Here is a 23,284-nt window from a genome sequence, read left to right on the forward strand (position 1 = left end):
AAAGGGGCGGGGCCATGCCGCTGGGTGACACTCGTGAATGGCCCAGCGCCCCTGTGAGTTTCCCCTCCCTCTGTGTCAGTTTGCCGTGCAGCGCGCACCGCACCATCCCCCCTCCTCACGTTCTAATGTAATGCAGGGCTGTCTTATGATTCCCCTTCCTCCCCCTCCTGCCGCTCTGCAACGATGTCCCACCTCCTCCTTGTTATGGCAAGCAGCCACATAGCGATGTCCCACCTCCTCTGGTACAGTGATCCAATGATAGGAATCACTGTGCCGTGTGTCATAGGAGGCGGGACATCGCTCCCGCGGCTGCACGGGACATCATCATCACAGCGGGACATCAGCATCATGAGCTGAGTGAAGTATTTCATTGAATACACCGCTAGTTTACTGTTTTTCTTTGAAATAAATATTCAAAAACATTATTGGTATCTATTTTTATTTTTGAAATTTACCGGTAGCTGCTGCATTTCCCACCCTAGGCTTATACTCGAGTCAATAACTTTTCCAGTTTTTTGTGGTAAAATTAGGTGCCTCGGCTTATATTCGGGTCGGCCTATACTCGAGTATATACGGTATATAAAGCTTGTTTTGTTCATATTGAAAGAAAACCATTCAATGTAATAAATGTTTATCCTTCTGAAAGTTCTTAATATCCAAAAAGCAATCCACAAGCCATTTCCAATTAATGATTAAGAAAGGAAATGGGTGAACCCAGTGTCCATTTGAACACTTCAAACCAAAACTTCAATTAGAGACCATTATTTTACAGTCTCATCATAGGGAGCATCACATTGTTACATGTCAAGGCAATCTGGATGTTTCATATTCATCTCTGCCCATGTCCTCTTCTTGTGGAAGGAGATGATAAGGAACAGACTTGGAGGAAAGGTATGAAAGAGAAACCCAATACACGGATATAACAATTTTTGGAGTGTATAGCAAATCTAAAGGGTAATGGATGTGGGAGAAGAAATCTTATGCCTTGATTTGGCTATTTTTCATTCTTCCATGTTTTTTTCTGTAGAATTCCATCTGTAAAACAGCACAAATACATGTACATTCAGTAAAGTAACTGAATGAGAAGGTTAAATAAACTTGGAAATATTCTTACCTGTCTCTGCATGGAGCTAATGTAGCCAAGAGATTTCAGTATACCTCTCCTAGATTATTGTAGTTTATCTTCATTATGTGATCTGTCCTGGAAGCTCAACTGCAGCCTTGATGCTCAGCATTTTAGATTAATCCATGAGCCCCGGGCTCTGCTTGTTTAAATCTGCTTGTTTAAAATAAGGACATGCAGTATTGAACCCCACAGATGTTTTGGATAATATGTCAGTGATCTCTGCTTCCTGGCAACGCTGCTTGCAGCCATTAGTCACTGTACTCCATTATATCTGGGGACCATTGAGTTACCTACTGCTGAGAATGGAGGATATGTTCCCTACAGGCATCCCAAATATTCCATATTATTTCTGGTCACTGCTGGTCAGAAGCCAACAGTTTTTTGCAATTTACAAAGGAGCATTCTTTATTTGTTTCTCTATCTTGCAGAGACCCTAATTGGAATTTGAAATCACAATTCTAATCAAACAAAATCTTAACACCAAAAAAGTTTGTGCTGAACAGTTTGTGGTGTGCCATATCTTGAGGGATTTCCCGAGAAGTGCAGTATTTTTTTATCTTCCATGCTTTATGTATTTTATGTATTACTATTATTATTATTATTATTATTATTATTATTATTATTATTATCCTTCCTATTACCTATCTCTTCCCACTTATGACTATAGCCTTGTTGTTTCCTAGTATGATTTGATTGCTTATTTAGTATCCTATGACTATCATTATGTGTTTTATCTTATGATTCTTGATGAATGTGGTTTTTTTAATGTACACTGAGAGCATATGCACCAAAGACAAATTTCTTGTGTGTCGAATCACACTTGACCAATAAAGAATTCTATTTGTTTATTTTAGGGAGGGAGTCCTTTTCTCCACACTTTGATGATTAGGTGGGAAAATTCCAAACATCCAGGATTTTCCATCCCTTAAGCCAGGGGTGTCAAACTCAATTTCATTGAGGGCCACATCTGGGTTATATTTGAACTTGGGGGTGTGAGGGGCATGGCCATGGTGGCCATGGCCACTCGTGTCAGGGGTTCCTGTGGTGGCCCAAGCGCTCTGCCAGTGAAAACGGGCCCCCAATCTCCTTTTTGGCTTGAACAGCTTACTGCAACCCTTTGCCAGCGAAAACGGAGCTTGGGAGGCACCGTGGTCCAGTCTTTCGTTGTTTCCAGGACAGTCCTGCAGGTCAGATCTAAGCACCCCGAGGGCTGGATCCAACCATGGGCCTTGAGTTTGACACCCCTGCCTTAAGCCATCACCATCCAGCAAAGAATCTTCCATTCTTCCAGGCAAGAATCTGTAGAGTGAAATGAAATGGTACTAAATATTATTGTAGCAAGAGAGGTGTTGTTTTTCTTAACTCCCCGCCATTGGAATTAAGCAGCTACTTATTGGTTTCTTATAGGCCACTGGAGGGGAGTAGAATTTATCATCTGCTTCTGGCAGGAAGAAACCTTAGGTGTTGCTTGCCTTGGGCCTCTCTGGATGGTTTTTTGCCCAAAGGCCATGATGCCAACTATTTTGTTACTGTGATAACTTTTTTACTACCTTATTTAATTGGACATTATACCTGCTCACATTTGTTGTTGGAGTAAAAAGTATCCTGTCGTACAGGCGTCCCCAAAGCCACAGCCCACTACTGGGCCGTGGCCTGTTTGGAAATGGGCCCACATTAGGCCTCTTAGGGCTTCCCCCACTTCTGAGGCACCCTTGCTCCTCTGAACAACCTGTGTGGTACTTAATAACTGCAACGAGGAGAGCAGGGTTTGTAGCTATTAAGTGAGGCAATTACATCGCCACCTTGCTGAACAACTCCACAGCTGAACCGTAATGGGCTGGCTCCATTACTATCATAAGTTCCTGTAACTTGCAAGTTAGCAGGAAAGCTCTGCCCTCTGGCCAGTTCCACCACTTCTTTGTGATGTTTTTATTTGGGGGCATACAACTTTTTAAAGTTTGTGTGTGGGAGAGACATCTTTCCCCTTTACCTTTCACTAGTAGATCATCAGAAAAATAAACATGTCTGTATTTTTCACTTTTTCTTTAGCAAGTAGAAGAAATAAAATAAAACTGACGGTCGGAAAATGTTTGGCAGCTTTCCATATAGTTGGCCTGGTGATAATATCAAGAGTGCATCTAACATGGAAGCCAGCAGAAAAGTAAATAGCTGATGTAATCATGCTCTTCAGTAAAGAATGGCTTTATAAAAAAAAAAAAATTGAAAAATCTCAAAACAGAGCACTAATTATCTTTTGTAATCTGAAAGTAGAAGCATTCTTGGTTCTCTGTAAATTCAGTAAATTTTGAAACATTAGGCAGCTACTCCATCTTGTGGCCACAAATCTTATAGTGATTATCTTAAACAGAGAAAACCTGGCAGCTTTGAATTATTGGGAGATAACAGCTTTTGTATTCTTCAGCAGATCATGGTACACGATAATGTTCAACACATGTGCTCCAGATAGATGTCTGCTTTCTGAATAGCCTACGTGTAGCTTTTAAAATCTCTTCCGAGACAGCTGACTAATTAGACAGTCGCCTAATACTAGATGTACCAATTTTGATATCAGGAAGATGCACCAGATAATTCTGGAATATCCCAGCATAATTTAACTTGCAGTGGTGTGTAATTGTGCACCTCTTCAGGAATAGAAGCAATTAAATAAAAGAAGAGAGCTAGCACTTTCCATGCAGAAAGCATCACATCCAGTTCCTGGTATCTCCAGATTCAGGTTCCAAGGCTCCAGGTTTACAGGTGGGCTGCTACGGGTTTGCCCGGGTTCAGGAAGACCTGTAGCTAATGTTATGGCCGGTTCGGAGAACCTCCAAATCCCACTCCTGGATGACCCTGCCCTGCCCACCCCTCCCAGGAGTCTCCACACTACTTGTTTTGGTTGTGACGTAAGTACAGGTCCTGTGTGGCGGCTCGGAGAGGGAGAAAAATGGCTCTCCTGGAAACAGACTCATTTCCGGCCTCCAGAGGGCCTTTGGAGCCTGGGGGGAGACATTTTCACCCCCCCCCCAGAGGCTCAAGGAAAGCCTTGGGAGTCTGGGGAGGGCAAAAATGCCCCCCCCCCACCGGGGTACAGGAGGCCAACTAGGCCATGCCCACCATGGCCATACCCACCCAGCAACCAGGCAGAGAACCTGTTGCTAAAATTTTTGAAGCCCACTCCTGTCCAAGTTCCAAGAGTCAGAAGGATCTCTGCCTGTGGTGGAAAGCTGCTGCCTTACCACTGGGAACAATATTGAGTTAGGTGCACCCAAACCAGGTGATTTCTTTTTCTTCTGCTTATATCTGTGGATTGGGGTAAATGAGGTTTTTGTGTTTCCTTAGGATCCTTAGGATCAATACTGCTTTTCAAGGATTTAATTCCTCCTTCCATCTAGACCTCCAAAATATTTTAAACTTTGATTCTTAATTCCTAACATGTTGCACTGTTACATATACAACACTGACCACATGACAGCTGAGCTGCTTTTAGGGAATTATGAAGCATCTTACATTAGGAAATGGTGAATTGTATGAATTTGAAAAATGAGGGAATAATCAAGGGTCTGTGCTATGTTTCTTTTAAATTTGTGGCTGCTGTACGCAAACTTGCCCACAAATGTTGAACCATAAATCCAGACAGGTATTTGTGACAGTTTGTAAAGATTTTAGGAGGAATTTCTGAAAATACTATTAAAATACTATCACAGCAGAAGGTTTCAGTATGCTTACTGCCTTAAGCATGTTTTTGATCCATTTGGCTTTTGGAGTTTTTCATATAGACAGACTACTTTGCATAATTACATTTATACAGTATTGGCTTGCATTTGTTTTAGCGTAGCCAGCAGAGGGATGCAGAGATCTTTAAGAACTCTTGTTTTATACTTAAAAAACAACAACACCCTAAATCTAAGAAAAGAACTGCCAGAGTGCACTCATCCTTATCTAGACTAATGAACACACATTCTGGGGTTGCCACGTAAGGCTTAGTTCCCAGTGTGGCATTGTTCAGCCAGACCCCCAGATACTGCTCACTGCTTTGTGTTAATAACCTGGCTTGTTATATAGCAAAGCAAACAAACTGCAGCAGAATAATAAGCAAACAGGAATTTTAAGTAAGAAACAGTGAGGAAACTTTTATAAACAAAGGCCAGAGTTACATTTTTGTATACAGTATAAATATTGCTGGAGAGGGCAGTTATTTATGTTTAAAGTTTACTCCTGTCTTTAATATGAATTGTTCCGCCGTGAAGCACAATCTGCACTATTGTTGAAAAGGCATTTAATGGTTTGTGTTTTGGCGGGGAAGAGAAACTGTGTAAGATGTTAGAAAAATAAGAGTGGGTTACGAATGGAAGACGATCTAAGCTTTCTCCTGTTATTTGCCTTTCATAATTGTGGGCAGTCAGATTACACGATAGAAGCTTTGCTTAGAATTTCCCATGCTTTTTACAGCTTGTGCTGCCCCACAAGTAAAGGTACCATTGAAGGGTCTTTGAGGATTTTTGATGATCTTTACTGTAGCTTCTTCTCCATTCTTGTCAAAATTCTAGACCTGGTCATTGCTCAGATATAATCTTCCCCTGACAGTTAAGCAGGGAAACACAATTAACTAAGCATTTTTTAAAGTAGTACTTCTAACTAGTATTATATAGGACAAGGTCATTCAACAGCGTGGAATGCAGTATCATCAGTACACTAATGATGCACAGCTATACATCTCCATCCTTGGCTGGAAAGGTGATGCTGTTACAAGGCTGGCTGAGTGCCTGGAAGCTGTGAGGACATGGATGGAGAGGAACCAACTTTGACTCAACCTTGAAAAATAGAGTAGCTTTGAGTTTTGTTCCCACTAACACACACAACACACAACACACACAACACACAACACACACACACACACACACTTCCAAATCTGATAATATGACATCTTGCACTCTGGATAGGGTTGCATTTTCCCACATTGAACTAATGCACAATTTGGGAGTCCTCCTGGACTCACAGCTCCAGTTCAGTGAGTAGGCATTCACCATGGCTTAGTGGGATCCTTTCCATATATTCATCTGCATGAATTTTACCCTTTCCTTTACTGGGAGGCCTTGCTCATAGTCACTCATGCCTTAGTCTCTTGCCATTCAGATTATTGCAATGTGCTTGCGTCTGAATGCGCAACTGATCCAGAATGCGCACAAGAGCTGGAGACTTCCAGATTCACCCACATTATACCACTCCTGCATTAATCCCAGTTTCCTTCTGGGTGCAATTCATGGTGCTGATTATCACATTTAAAGCCCTACATGGTACAGAACCTTATTAGACAGGGTAAATACGCTCTGGGTCACTGGTTGCCATCTGTAGTGAGACTTTACAAGGTGCTTTTTCCATGACTGTACCTATTTTATTGAACATCCTTCTCCTGTCAAGACTTGGCTCTTTCTCCAGGTTCTGGGACAGAGTACGAGTATTCTGGGGGCATTCCAGACAGATGACTAAGGCACTAAGGATTTGGTTGTGTTTTACAGTTTTATGGCTTTTATAGTTTGAAGTTTTTATTGTTCTGAGCCTCTCAGCTGTGTTTCAAGATGGGCAGCCATACAATTCCTTTAAATAAAACAAACAAATAAGTACTCCATCCATGCATAGTAAATTAAAAGGGAATGCCTTGATGCAAAATTAACAGTTGTGATAAGTTAACGTGAATACAGCTGTTCATTAGTATTGCTTTTAAAATCAACACAGATGGATGATTTACAGTATTAAAATCTAAATAAATGGTTCGCAAAATAACAGGATGCTGTGTTGCCACAGGAATTAGTGAAAGGATGAAAGGGGTTGCTTGTATTTCCCAGTTTAGAAAAGTTCTGTTCTGTCAGAGTTGTGTAATTTTCAAGAGGCCAAATTATATATACCCAGAAATTATGAAACAACATTCAAGTGCAAAAATAGAATTGTGAAGACATCTTTTTTTATTAAGAATGTTACAAATGCCCAAATATAGTATTTATCTATAATTTTTGTTTATTTATTAATTAATTTTTATGTCTCCCTTCTCACTATCAAGGGAAATGATGAATATTCACAATTTTATAACTAATGGACTAGTCATATATGAATCCTTTGGGTCCAAAGGGGCTTTTATGTCTAGATTAATTTAAATGTGGATCTTGAATTATTTTCCTACAAATGGAAATGCCTTCTGATCCAACTGGCAAAAAGGGGAAATTGAATTTATTATTTCCTTTCCTTTGTAGTTTTCTTTGCAATCAAATCAATCTGACTGGAGGATCCCCTGTAACAACACAAGCGGAATAGCAAATGGGAGAAAGAATTAGCTTTCATATGGCTGTATTCTAATTGCTGGCTAGGCGCTTGAACCAAACTGTGCTCAGGAAGTGTTTCTGCTAATGCAGCAAAATGATATTCTGCTGCAAATATTTTAGAAACTATGGAATCCTAAAGAAAGTTTAAGTTAAAAAAAAGCCATGCACAATTATCATGCTGACCAGTTAAATGTCCCATTCCAAAAATGTTAGTTAACTATTTGATGATTGTGAAGAAAGAGAAGTTATTAAGATCTGCAAAAACTCCTAAGATTAAACTATTCATTCATTTGCCACTCATCATAGGGTAACTCTAGGCATCTTATATTTACATATACAGTTAAAACATAAAAATCAGACGTTAAAACCAAAGATATATGGGGAGGGCAGGAGCAGTGGTGGGGAGGTGGGATCTGTTATTATTCAATCTGCCATCTCCGTTGCGCTGTTCCCCCACTGGGGGCCCAAGCCAATTGACTAATATAGCTAAAATCAGCACAGCAACCCTATCAAATTGTACTAGAAAGGTGTAGAAGCACCAACTTAGTCCAAATCTTGGATGAACAGGGGATAACTAAAGTGTCATGAAAGCTTAGAAGTGTCATTGACTAACTTAGAAGAGTATAACCGGGCCTGGATGGAATGGCATGCCTCTTTTTGAATTCCCACATAGCATATCCCTGACAGATGCAGCATCCATTAAGTTTTAGCTGACAGCATGGTACATAAGGGAGGAGTCACTTTGTCAGATATTAAAATCCTAAAATTATAAGTTATTAATAAGAGCCAATTAGGTGTAGCAGTTAAAGCATCGGTAGAAAGTGGGAGACCTTGAGTCCTAGCCCCTCCCCCTGGGAATAATATTGTCAGCTGGGTGACCTTGGGCCACTCATTCTCTGTCAGCCCTAGGACGGAAGCAGTGGCAAACCACTTCTGAAAATCTTGCCAAGAGAACTGCAGAGACTAGTTGAAGCAGTTCCAAGGAGTCAATATTGAATTTTAGGGTGCGCGTGCACACACGCGCGCGCACACACACACACACACACACACACACACACACACACCCCAGAGGTGGTATTCAGCAGGCTCTGACCAGTTCTGGAGAACCGGTAGTGGAAATTTTGGGTAATTCAGAGAACTGGTAAATGCCTCCTCTGACTGGAACATACAGTAACAGAGATGGAAGGGACCTTGGATGTCATCTAGTCCAACCCCCTGCTCACGCCAGAGACTCGTCCTGCTCCCATCTATTTGCCTCCCGAGTCCCAGCTGATCGGGAGGGAATGAGGATTTTGCAGCAACTTTCCCCTGGAGTGGGGTGGGAATGGAGATTTACAGTATCCTCCCCCTGCCACACCTGCCAAGCCATGCCCACCAAGCCATGCCCACAGAACCATAGTAAAAAAATTGTATCACACACACACACTTTTTGACTTCCTCTCTGAGGCAAACTGGCAAATCAAACAAGTACCTTTGGAGGAGTACCTACACCTCCCTACCTGAATCGGGAGGCCCTCACAACAGTCACTCGAGCCCTTGTGATCTCCAGGCTGGAATACTGTAATGTGCTCTACATGGGGCTGCCCTTGAAGAGCATCCGGAGACTTCAGCTAGTCCAGAATGCGGCCGCGCGAGTGATCGTGGGCACACCACGGTTCGCCCACATAACACCGATCCTCCGTGAGCTGCACTGGCTACCTGTCGATCTCCGGGTGCACTTCAAGGTCCTACTCACCACCTATAAAGCGCTCCATGGTAGTGGATCTGGCTATTTGAGAGACCGCCTTCTGCCAATTACCTCCCTGCGTCCCATCAGATCGCATAGAGTTGGCCTCCTCTGTATTCCATCCGCCAGTCAGTGCCGACTGGCGACTACTCGGAGGAGAGCCTTCTCTGTTGCGGCTCCGACACTATGGAACAATCTCCCCGCGGAGATTCGTACCCTCACCACCGTCCAGGCCTTCCGCACAGCCCTCAAGAACTGGCTAGCCCGTCAGGCCTGGGGATAAGTTTATTTTTGCCCCTCCCGAATGCTGAGTGAATGTTGAGTTTTACTGTTTAATTTACTTTTGTGCACATTTCTTTTTGTATTGTCCTACACTCCCTTTCCTTTTTGATTGTAAGCCGCCCTGAGTCCCCTCAGGGAAAAGGGCGGCCTATAAATGTCTAATAAATACCAAATACCAAAATACACACACACACAAACACACAACACATGCATAAATATGTATATACACAAACACAGAGAGTATGTGTTGCTTGTGTATTAATTCTTTCTGCAACAAGACAAGTCCGGATACAGACCATGGGCTTCATGCAAAACATAGCAAAGAACATTTTATTTACTCAGTTCCTTTCAAAGTGCTTAAAATATTTCCTCTTTTTAACAATCCTGAGGCAACAGGTAGCTTAGTTTAAGAATGTCTTAATCAAAATCTCAAAGTGATCTGTCTGACAACTGAATCCAGTTTTCCCCGAGTCAACACTTTCCCATTGATAACTTATTGGAGAACGATAATGAAAGACATAAAATTACTCATATTTTGAGTAATTTTATTTTCTCTCCTTGGGTGACAGATTGGAGGAGATCTCAGTGCTCATTTTTGTTTATGCTCAGTGAGTTTTCTGTTGTCTCCTGATACAATTCCAGATAATTTCCTTAAGTGAAAAGAAGAATATAAGAAATCCTGAATTTCCATACAAAAAGCTAGTTCAGACATCACTATAGATTTAAAGTTCCACAAGATGGCGCTTTTCATCTTCCAAGCTTATGAATTTTCACCAGAAATATTCCATAAAGTAGATTAATATGTGTGAATAAGATTGGCTAATCATATATGCACAATACAAACATACACACCTACCTACATACATTACATTCCATATAGACACAAACACAGAGCTAAATGAAACAGAAATGATCCTGCTTAATATTTTTTAATTTTTTCTAATGTCATGAGAATATAAGAGTATTATATGCTAATGGTATGGTATTGTTTATTACTGAACTATATACTTTAATGTTGACCTTATTGCATTTTAAAAATGTGTTTTGATAAATTGCAAGATTCTGTTAATCGGTCTATGTCAAAATTAATGACAATCAATAATTATTTTTATTTTTATATTAAGGATCATGTTTCTATGTATGCTGAAAGCATTACACATTTAGGTATTTCCAATCTATGTAATATTTCCTAAATAATTAAATCTGAATTAAATAGTGATAGTTTGTTATAGATAGAAAATTCAGCTTTTGAGGTAAGGTAAATATTTGTAAAGTGAATGTTATTTCCAAAGTACTTTAATTTTTAAATGGAATTCCCATTCATATTTAAATGACAAATATTTTCAAAAATTATGTACATTTCTATCAGCTATTTCATATTGCTGGTCAAGATTTAAGTATCAATTAAAACAAGAATTTTTTTTTCAAATTTTGAATTATGCAGTTCTAATTTTGGTACTTCTATTAATACCAAATTTTGGAATGCTTCAATTCTCTGTCCTAGGCCCTTTTGGAAGAGTAATTCCATTGCATATTTAGTTAACTTGGTTATTGAGGTTCAGAATATAATAGATTAGATATAAGGCATTTCATAATTACATTAATTTGAATTTTCTATTATACTATTTTTGGAAAACCATTCCAATCCTTTTTTCCTTCCTAAATTGAAGTTATGGGGTAATAATAGACCTTATTAAAAATAGCAGTTATATGCAAGATTTGGATGCTGACATTTTTTACTTTATACTAATTACTGAAGGGCAATGATGACTATTTATTAAAGGTCAAATATCCTTTTGCTGCTTACAGGTAATTTGTAACATCTATTGACATCTTGATTTAGTTAGTGGGATTTTTTAGATTCAGAAGTACTTACAATTATTAGAAGTGTTATCTTATAAGACTAAACATATCACAATGTTTATATACTTGATATCAATAAATCAATTTGATTTGCAATTTCAAAGACTGGATGAAATAAGCAATTGAAAATCTGCATTACCTCTAGACAATGGGAGACTTTTAAAAATTCTGAATCACAAATTTCAATTGTTCTTGTTCTATGGCTTCTTCTATAAAATACTCTTTTGAACTTACTGAGTCCAAATTGTACAAAGAAGAATTGTACAAAGAAGAAATGATTACATTGCATTATTGGAAATGCCATGAGAATAATACATCATTCAAATGCATGATTTTTATAAGATACTCTGAGAAGAAAGCATATGTATTAATTTGATATATTCAGATATCTACTGTCTGAAAATTCATAGCTGGACAGAGGAAATGGATTGTCTGCACTCTTCTTGCTGTTCTTTAACATTGAAAATATGTATTTATGGCCTCAGTGATATTGCTTTATTTGCAACTTATGAATAACTTGTTGATACATAGACTACGAATGGAAACCATTACATTTTACTGGTTATCAGCTTAGAATGTATGTGCGAATTTATATGTGTGTGCATGTGTGCATGCATGGATGAGTTATGAAATCTTTTGTTATTCAAGGCATATAATTTGTTCTTCTTAGTGTAATTAATCATTTGGATAATCTCCAATGTGCAAAGGTGATAGAGACATTTTAATAGGTTTGACTAGATTGCCTTTTGTGGCCTGTGACCTGGCCACAAGTGAGTGAGTGATCTGGTTTTCCAAGCTAACTGCTGTAGTTGGAATTTATAATAATTGGACTGTAATAGTAATCAGATGGAAAGCTACTGAGAAATCCTAGGGCCATATAGGCTAGACTAGGAAATTCAAAATATATATTGGAAGAGATGTCTCTTCTGTATTTTTTTTCAAGAAAACATCATGGATATGACATCACCAAGACTAGGGCTTCATTTGAAGTAGTATTTACTTGTTATTAGGTAAAGAGTATACACATGTTTAGGGTTTTTAAAAAAATACTTGTTCCTTGAGTCAGTGTTGACTCCCAGACAAGTCCTTGAGCATTTAATGATAAGAATTCAGAAGTGGTTTGCCATTTCCTCTTTCCTAGGGCTGAGAGAGTGACTGGCCCAAGGTCACTCAATTGGATTCACATCCAAGGCAGGACTAAATTCATGGTCTCGCGGTTCTACCTTGGTGTCTTAACCAACATACCAAACTGGCTGTTTGTGAGGACAATAGAACATTAAGACAATAGACTCTAGAAAGAGTGCAGAGAAGAGCAACAAAGATGATTAGGGGACTGGAGACTAAAACGTATGAAGAACGGTTGCAGGAACTGTGTAGGTCTAGTTTAATGAAAAGAAGGACTAGGGGAGACATGATAGCAGTGTTCCAATATCTCAGGGGTTGCCACAAAGAAGACGGAGTCAAACTATTTTCCAAGGCACCTGAGGGTAGAACAAGAAGCAATGGGTGGAAACTAATCAAGGAGAGAAGCAACTTAAAATTGAGGAGAAATTTCCTGACAGTTAGAACAATTAATCAGTGGAACAGCTTGCCTCCAGATGTTGTGAATGCCACAACATTGGAAGTCTTTCAGAAGATGTTGTATAACCATCTGTCTGAAATGGTATAGGGTTTCCTGCCTAGGCAAGGGATTGGACTAGAAGACCTCCAAGGTCCCTTCCAACTCTGCTCTTGTATTGTAATTATTATATGGCTTTGCTACAAAATTATTTTCTATATTTGACAAGAAATAATCTTGTTCTTTCATTTACAATAAATATGGTAATATGTAAATTCTAATCTAGAACCTCTTGTTGTATCTTTTAAGATAATTACCTTGCACTCCTAAATCCAGTTTGCACTCCTACTGTAAATAGAATCCCCTGAGTTCTAAATCTATGCTCAATACAGATTAATTTTGATTTTAATTACTATTTAGTTGGAATTGCATTTTAATTGTTAGATGCCTTGAGAGAGGGTTCAGTTCTGGTGGGTAGAATGTAGGAGAACATATTTGATACTACATTTCAGTGTCTTAAAATTTTGTCCCCCCAAGTTGCTTTTTTCTGTAATTAGAATGCATTATTGTTTTAAATTAAAGTATATTCTAAAGAGACGTGTTTATTTTTAATCACTTTGGAAAAAAATTGAAGAGATTATGTGTCTATTTTATACTCTAGCCAATAAAAGTATAGCAAAGCCTTTACAGTTTAAATGCTAATGCTGTATGACATTGCATGAGTTTATTAGCACAGAACTTTCCAATGTTTTAAAAGAAAATTACATATTTATTCCTTAAGATAGGGGTCCCCAGCCCCTGGGCCATGACCCATTACCTGGCCACAGCCTGTTCAAAACTGAGCTATGGGAGAAATGGGCAATTGTAAAGCTCCATTTGTTCGAGCAGCAGACAAGCACACAGACATGCACGACGCTCCACTCAAGTGAACAGAAGGTGCTTGCACTTAGGCGCGAAGCTCCTTTTGTGCGAATGGAGCTTTGCACATGAGCTTCTAATGGAGCTTCATGCACAAGCGCAAGTACCTGCCACATGCATGAAGCTCCATTCATCTGAGTGGAGGGCACATATGCATGCTGCTCAGACAAATGTAGCTGTGCACATTCGCATGTGTCTGCCACTTATACCCTCCCTGTGCTGGGCCAGGCCACCAAACTGGAAAGTCTGGGGACTGCTGCCTTAAGATGCAGGCAGGCAGGCAGGCAGGCAGGCAGGCAGGCAGGCAGGAAGGAAGGAAGGAAGGAAGGAAGGAAGGAATTCTATATTATTGCATAGTTAGAGCCCTAGTGGTTCATATGCCATATTGCAGGCTGACTCTGCCCACAGCCTGGAGTGTGATTCTGACCAGCTCAAGGTTGATTCAGCCTTCCATCCTTCCGAGGTCGGTAAAATGAGCATCCAGATTGTTGGAGGCAATATGATGATATTGCAAATCACTCAGAGAGTGCTGTAAAGCATTATGAGGCAGTATACAAATATATGTCTTAAGTGCATTTGAATAAATTTGGTAATGCCTAAATTTCTTTTTTGCCACCTGAAAAATATTTTCCTGATATTTTGTTAATCATTGCTTCTTTTAATATAGAAATAAAGAAATAAAAATAAAAATTGTTGTCATAAAGTCTTTTAAGCCCTATCTGTGCATTGATTTGAGGCTTTGGAGATCCCCTTATCCATTTCTTTTCAGGATCACAAGGAAACACATGAGATGATCTACCTCAAGGTCTATCAGCAGAATGGGGAGCTCCTTTTGTGCAAATGGAGCTTTGCACATGAGCTTCTCTTTGTTTCCCTAGAATTAGTGGACTTTACAAAACAGAGAGAAGAAAAATCAAAAGCAGAGAGGCAGCCTGGTCATCTAATGTTGGACTTTATATAACCAATCTCTGGTTAGGTGTTTACTACTTTGCTGACTACAGTATCTTATGATTTACAGCAGGGGTGTCAAACTCACAGCATCACATTGTTGTCACGAGGCATATCACGACTTTTCCCCCCTTCGCTGAAATGGGGGTGAGCATGGCCAGCGCGTGACGTATCTGGCCTGTGGGCCTCCAGTTTGACACCCCTGATTTTCAGTGTTTCATGATGAGCAAATGGTTTTGTCTCCTTTGCTGTTTTCATTATTACCATCACTACAAGAAGTAACACTGTTTCTTCAGATCTAGTACAATAGGGTTTTTTTCTCCATAGCTGGCGCTTCATTGTTTTTAGCTAAAGGGGGGGGGGGGAAATTGGTCTAATAACAAGGGCCTAACACCCAATCTTATCTTTCATCTTTTGCTTTGCATCAGAGTATAACATTAGTATAACATTAAAACAAAATTCAAAAATTGTATTGTTATCATCTAATCCTTTAGAAGACAGTGTAAAAGCAATACAGTGCAGCTTTTTCACTTAACTGTCATTGATATATGTTTACTAGATAATGTTTGGTATTTTGTTCCCTAATGTGGATGGCCCAAGGTTACATATACATACAACAGTAAGGCAGTAAAGTATACAGGGAGTATTATAAAACAAAACATTTCTGAACACCTGCATAGCATAAATCATGGCTTCCAGCAGCTGAATTTTAAATATTACATTATATGAAAAGTTTCCAATTTCTTTGTTGAGATTTAATCAAGATGTTTTGACTTTAGTGAAAAATAGTCTTGTTTTTCAGTCAAGTCATCTTCATTTCTTTTAATGAAGATGCATCTATAGTGTTACCCGTCCAGTCAAAAACTATTTGTAATTTTACTGTATATTTATTTAGATGAAGGCATGGCTCTCCCCTGCAATAATTTACTTGAAAATGAATTTCAGTATGCATGTGCTACTGATAAAGAAGAAAACTGTTGTCTATGGAAGTTTAATTAGTAACCATTCAAGTTTCATTAGGTATAAAGCTTGGTTGATATGTGCATACATTTTTCTTGATGATCTTTGGGTTAGATTCACACATTGTGCAAAGTAATGGTTAGTTTAAACCATGATTAGAATGTCCTATATAGCAAAAATTATACTAATACATTATTTATCAACTACACTAGCTGTATTCATATAACACTCTAAATGGAAACTTGGTAAACTGTACCAATAAAGGAGAATATTTGTAGCTCGGGGTTGACATGAGGGGTCCTTGGTGCTCTTTGAGTTGGGTTGTTTTCTTGCAGATGTTTCATTACCCAAACTAGGTAACATCATCAGTGCTAGTCAAACTACCAGGTATAGTGTATCGTGTAAATCCAGCAATAGAATAAAGACTATCCCATTGAAAAATATTGCATCCGATATCGAATGAATATGCCAATCATACAATATCTGCAGTGGTACTTTCTACATATTAAACAACCCACGTCACTGCATTCAGTGAATGGTGAAGAGATCTGTGAGATCTGATCCTGGGATCAACAGGTATTTCCCTTGAAATAAGGGAATACATATCAAAGATGAACAGCATCCTATTTTAGGCTGAATTATGGATTAAAACAGCAAAACACAGAGAGAGCATTTTAACGTTTAATTTTATCTATGGCCCGAGAAATACATAGAGACGTAATTGACAAGTTGCTCCAGATGTTGAGTTTCAGGCAAGGAAAGGTTAGTCTACTAGGGACATCTATCAGGTACTATAAGTATATAAGTATAAATAAGTATAAGTATAATCTTTATTGTCATTGTACTTCAATACAACGAAATTGGTTGCTGTATGTACTAAGCGCTTAAGATCCAGTAACACCCAGTTACATTGGATAGGTTAGATCAGGGGTGTCAATCTGGATTTCTTTGAGGGCTGGATCAGCCTTGTAGTCCGTGAGCTGGCCAGGTGGGGGCCTGGTCTGGATACCTCCTGCAGTACCCTGCCAGCCAAAATGGGGCAAAGGAGGCTTTAAGACAAGAACCAATGAGTGGAAGCCTTAAAGAGGCTTCGGTAAAACATCTCAAAATATAGAGGAATTTCCTAACTATGACAGATATTAAGCAACGGAGTAGCTTGCCTCCTGAGGTTTGGGGTATGTCACCACCGAAACACCCACTGGGGGTTTCCAAGCGAAGATTGGATAGGCGGTTGTCTGAAATAGGCCTTGGCTGTTTGGAACATCTTTCCTGTTGAAATGTGATTGGCTCTCATTCTCCTTACTTTCCATAAAAGCCTAAAGATCTGGCTCTGCCAGTTTGCTTGGGGCCTCTGTGTGGAGACTTTGACACTTGAGGTGGTGGCTTGACTAATAGCCATTCTCCCGCTCTCCTATGTATATTCTCCTCCCTTTCTCCCCATCTTTAGTTTTAACTCATGTCTTATTGTAATTTTAATGTGATTCAGAGGTGGTATTCAGCCAGGTAGTAGAAATTTTGAGAGTGGGGAGAGAATGGGGATTTTGCAGTATCCTTCCCCTGCCACGCCCACAAAGCCACACCCACAGAACTGGTAGTAAAAAAATTTGAATCCCACCACTGATGTGATTGTATATATTAATTTATATTTGTATGGTTTTTTTTAATGTTGTAAGACCAAGGGAGGGACTGAGGAAGATGGATGAATGGATGAATAGAATAAGTATTCCTGCCTGGACAAGCATTAAAAGACCTCCAAAATCCCTTTCAACCTTATAATTCCAAACTAGCCAGAAATTTGCTTCTCAAAGGAACTTTCTGTTGGGGAAGAAAAGGCATTTTGGCACTACCTTTTGATACTCAATCCAATACCAGCACCATTTATGCACTGGTAAATCTGAATCAGCATGATTGCCGGAAGACAATAAGATGGTTCAGGAAACTTCTAACACTTTGCTGCTATCTATACATCATCAAATGTAAGATTAGGCCAAAAATATTCAGATGATGCAGAAGTACGAAGAGGGGTCAGACAGGACTGTATTCTGTCTCCACTGTTGTTTAATATCTACTCTGAGACAATTTTCAACGAAGCACCGGAAAACGTAGATACTGGTCTCAAAGTAAACGGATCAACAATGTAAGATATGCTGATGATACAGTTCTGTTCGCCAGTAAACAGAGTCACAGCAATATCTGAAAAATACGGCTTGAAACTTAACACCTCAAAAACCAAGATCATAGTCGTCAGCAAACAACCCATTGATTTACCACTGATAAATTCGGAAGGAATACCACTAGAAAAAGTTGAAAGGATCACGTACCTCTGTTCTAATTTACATGAAAGCTGGGACATGACCACTGAAGTAAAGACAAGGATAGAGAAAGCTCGAACAGCATACTTTAAAATGAAAAAGGTCTTCTGCAGTCACAACATAAGCCTAAGACTGTAAATGAGGCTTGTCAGATATTACATCTTTTCTATCCTTCTCTACAGAGTAGAGAGTTGGTATCTGACAGAAAGCCACTTGAAGAGACTAGAAGCATTTGAAATGTGGATTTACAGACGGCTGTTATGTATAAGCTGGGTTGACAAAATCAGAAATGAGGAGGTGATAAGCCGCCTGGGAAAGCCAAGGGAGACCATCAAAACCATTAAAAAGTGAAAGTTAGAATGTTTCAGACATGTGATGCGACACCCGGGAAAATATGCCACACTTCACTTATTCCTCCAGGGAAAGATTGAAGGCAAGCAAGATCCAGGCAGAAGAAGAACATCATGACTTCAAAACCGAAGGGACTGGTTTGGACAAAACTCAGCAGCACTTTTTCATGCAGCAATCAATAAAAATTGAATCGCCAGCATGATTGACGGATATGGCACAAGAAGAATAAGAATGTATCATCTAGTGCCATTCCACTACTGGGAAGCAGAGACCAAGAAAGCATAATGAAACAAAATTTATTTTGCTCAATATAAATGATATTACACGCTTAAAATTTCTTAAGGGAAAATTTTTTAAAGTCCCAGATTAAAGTAAAACAAGCAATAATTGAGAAGTCAATGGACGGATGAGAATGAACTATAGTAGTACTATACCTACCTACCTACATACATACATACGTACATACGTACATACGTACATATGAATTTGTGAGGGCCTGCATCTGATCAAGGGACTTTTAATCACCTTCATAAAAGAAGCTATAGGTAGGGCCATAGTTGAAGGGACAGGTATTCCTCAGTTAATGTCAGAAATTGGGACCAGAATTTCCAAAGCTGAGCAATGTGGTGGTAAAATGCAGCGCTATATGACCACCTTGCTTAACATCACTTTCACATTTATTACCATTGTTTAGCAAGTCTTGGGCTGTTGTTAAGTGCACCGTGACATGGTCGCCCCTTGCCACCTCCTATCGATGACTTATCCATTGACTTTGCTTGTCGGAAACTGTCAGTGAAGGCCACAAATAGTGATCAGACGATCAAGGGATGCTCCAATGTCATAGTTGGAAGCTGATTACCAAGCATCCAGATTGCAGTCTCGTGACTATGAGGATGCCAAGGTGGCCATCCCTTCAAACATTGGTCATAAGTACTATTTGTTCAGTGCTGCCGTGAGTTTAAATGGTTGCTAAACGGGTGGTTGTAAAGCAGTGGCCCCCAACCTTTTGGGCACCAGAGACCGGTTCTGTGGAGAGAGGTTTTTCCGCAGACCGCAGGGGTGGCGTGATTTCATATGCTGTCTGCATCCCACGGATGGGACTTCTCTTGTTTGTGTGGACTGGTTTCTGGCATGACTGGTGCTGGTCCATGGACCGGGGATTGGGGACCCCCATTGTAAAGGACTGACTGTATTAGTGAATAATGTCACTTGTAAAGGTAACTTTGGCAAAGCAGCTGCACAAAGTCTGTTACAATTCCATTCAGTAAAATGTTTTGTATTTTTGCATTTTATTATATAATTCAATAAAATGTTGAGAAACACACACATACACACACAAAGGAAAACATTTTGTAGTAGCATGTAAGATAAAAGTATTATGAGTGTTTCCCATTCAGGTGTGAAAAAAACATTCAAGTTGTCTGTTATTACATTTATTTCAGCCAATGTATGAATAAGGTAAATGCTGCGTTTTTTAAAAAAATCTTTTATTTTAAATTTTATTTTTATGCCTTTAAGTCAATGTTGATTCCTGGTGACTCCCTGGAAAAGTTTCTGCCATAGTGCTGTCATAATGATAGTTTCCCTTTTTCTTCTTCTCCCATTTGAACTCTCAGATTTAGGATTTTCTTTAAATGGGAAAAAATAGATGACTTTACATAATCAGTTTTTAAAATGAAGCTGTTAAATGAATCTAAATATTTATTCTACATATAAATCTGCTGAATGTTAATTTTCATTCTGTTTCATATTTTATACAAACTGACTGCTTTCCTGCTGTTTTTTTTCTCCCCAGATACTGATGAATACAGGCCACCAGTTTGGAAATCTTATTGTGAGTATTTGATTAGATATTATCACTGTCTACCCCATTCATAAATCTACCACCCATGATATGGGGAATGTGGGGTGGGTGGGTTCGCTTTTTTTTAAACTCCATTTCTCACATATCAAACCTAAGTTTGTTTCATCCAGTTTCACCTGAACTTGTAACAGTTTTTCAAGCCTCGCTCAATTGTTTATGTGCATTTCTTTGACTACATAGGTAGTCCTCAACTTACAACCACAATTGAGTCCAAAATTTATGTCGCTAAGTGAGAAATTTGTTAAGTGAGTTTTGCCCCATTTTATGACTTTTCTTGCCATATTTATTTAGTAGCACAGTTGTTAAGTGAAAATCTGGTTTTCCCATTGACTTTGCTTGTCAAAAGGCAATCATATGAATCCTGCAACCGTCATAAATGTGAGTCAATTGTCAAGCCTCTGAATGTAAATCACATGATCATGAGGATGCTGCAATGGTTATAAGTGTGAAAAATGGTAATGAGTCACTTTATTCAATGCCGTTGTAACTTCAAACAGTCACTAAGTGAACTGTTGTAAGTCGAGGACTACCTGTAATACATTTTTGCACATATGGTTCTATGAAAAAAATAATTGGACTTTTTGGTTTTTCTTAATATTTGCATTTTTGCCACCATATGTTGCTGTAGCTTCCTGTAGGTCCTAGTGATATATAAGGGGTCAGTGTGGGCAAATATCATCAAATTTTAATGCATGTTTCATTTATTTCATATAAATGTGTCATGAACCAATGTAAATACATTTTTTTGAAGAGGGAGAGAAAAGAGCCTGGGAAATATGTTATAAACTAAGTAATTCAAAAAAGTGACCTACATTGTTTGAAAATCTTTTTGCTTGCCATTTATAAAAAATGTGGATAATCAGCAATATTAAAAATTCATTGCTGCAAAAAAAAAAGTATAGGTATAGTTTTCTTTATTGTATAATAATTATTAGTCAATCCCATGGTCAGACAACTGACAATCCTTTGATTTGATGAGTTATGTGTAGTGGGTACATGTGTAACCAGAATCATATCCATAAACTAATTGACCTCATCTCCAAATGCAATTATAGAACATTAAATGCATTTTAGACCACATGTGGGTTTATGATCAATTCCTGAATTGCATATCTAACAATAGAGTTGTTATAAATAACTGAACAATCTCTGAGGTATGCACAAAAAATTACTTTGTTATTGTATTAACCTTTCTTGAGGATCAGTTTGAAGTTGTTTAATTCTCCCTTGATTTATCAGAACAGAAGCTTTAAACTCATTACCATGGTCATATAGGCAACTTGTGAAATTCTTTCATACAACTAAGTTACTGGCTAAGGAGCCATTGATAATTCTCTCAGAAATTCTTTGTGGAACCTCAAAAGCAGCAGTTGTATCTGGACCAAAGAATCAAAATAACAAAAGTTTAGGTTGAATACACTGTTAATAAAGCCTCTGGGGTAAATCAAATTCATTTTTTTTCCATTTTGAGTTTTAGCTCCCTTAGAACAACGTTGATGCAAAATACTGAACTTGTGAGGAGCTCAGGGTACCCCAAACACATATTTAGGTATATGGACTGAGATAGCTGAAAAACCCTGAGTTGTGTTTACTCACTGCCCTGTCCCATGAAGGCCCAATATTAACTCTACCTCTCCTTGCTCTATAAGTCTTGCTTCTTGGTGGATTTTGTGGGGAAGGATGATACTAAGTATGCATCTTTTTTATATAGTGGTATGATTTGTTGTATATGAATATTAGCCCAAACTAATTTTTGATTTGTTCCTGGCCCTATTACATAGAATAGAATAGAATAGAATAGAATAGAATAGAATAGAATAGAATAGAATAGAATTCTTTATTGGCCAAGTGTGATTGGACACACAAGGAATTTGTCTTTGCCTGAGGTAATAGAAATAAAAAGAAAATTTGGGGCTTGAAGAGGAAGACTATGATCTGATAACTTCAAGACAACTGTGTGAAAAAATAAAAATCCTCAGAAACTGTGCTACACAATCCAGGTTTTTATAATTACATGAAGGCAAAACTCAGAACAATTAAAAATGAAAGCACGGTCATTCTTATTAACTGAGAAATGATAGTTATGTAACAAAGAATGCATTTATTCTGTTTGAAGAAGTAAATGTGGTGGTACATTTTTGTTTTTTTTCATTCTAGGGCATTTGTTTCAACCCAGTACCAAAATCCTAAGATTGATCTATCATCATCAGAGTTGAATTAAACTCAAGTTATGTCAGTTGGGCACCAACATTTATGCAGTGCCAACTTTCATTTTATTTCATTTTCACTCGGTTTCCTTTTGCTGGAGTCTCAAAGGAACAGCCGTACCTTTAAGAATCTTCTGCCCACAGCTGCTCTTTCATAATTGCTATTGTCAGAACCTTTGTCTGCTTCAGAGCTTAAGGGCTCCAGTGTGCAGGTTTTAAGTCATAACTTACTCGATCAGTCACTTGTCATATGCCAAGCCAGTTATTTAATATAAAACCATTAACACACAAAATGACTCGAAGCAGGCTTTTGTCTTCAAAACGATGATTAAAGGATAAAAATTGGCACTCATTGTGTAGCTTATATTAAAGCTCATTAATCACAACAGTCACACATCCTGCAGTTGTCACTTAGAAATGCATGCCCGCTGTCTCCAGTTGCAAATAAGAATAATAAATGGCTGAAAAATAACCTTTTGCAAAGGAAGTGCATGTATGTTCATATTAGGCTATATACCACCTATACTCTAAGGATGTTCGGTTTTTATTATCATGACATCTTGCTGGCAGCTAAAAGATGCTATTCCTTTGTATGTGACTATTTCTAAATCTTCATCATACTAAAGTATGACACACAGTCATACTAAATCAAATGAAATCAAATCAAATCAAATCTTTATTATAGTCAAAAACCATCCTAAGGAAGGAGGGTACAGTCAATTATAAAACATCAAAATACACACACACACACTCACTCACTCACTCACTCACTCACTCACTCACACATATTGGAATAATGAACTAGATGCTCATTATAATTAATTTACGGCCCAGGCCTTCATCTGATGGATTTTA

General features: G+C 38.5%; 1 protein-coding gene across 1 annotated transcript in view; it reads left to right on the plus strand.

The window, feature by feature from the left end:
* The window catches only part of CHN1 (chimerin 1), a 114,253-nt gene that overhangs the window by 12,772 nt on the left and 78,197 nt on the right, over positions 1–23,284 (plus strand). The window contains exon 2 of the mRNA XM_032222994.1: positions 20,154–20,192. Coding sequence (XP_032078885.1) covers positions 20,154–20,192 — 39 coding nt within the window. The remainder of the gene's footprint in view (positions 1–20,153; positions 20,193–23,284) is intronic.

Source organism: Thamnophis elegans, chromosome 1 (genome assembly GCF_009769535.1).
Source record: "Thamnophis elegans isolate rThaEle1 chromosome 1, rThaEle1.pri, whole genome shotgun sequence".
In the NCBI taxonomy this organism is placed as follows: Eukaryota; Metazoa; Chordata; class Lepidosauria; order Squamata; family Colubridae; genus Thamnophis; species Thamnophis elegans.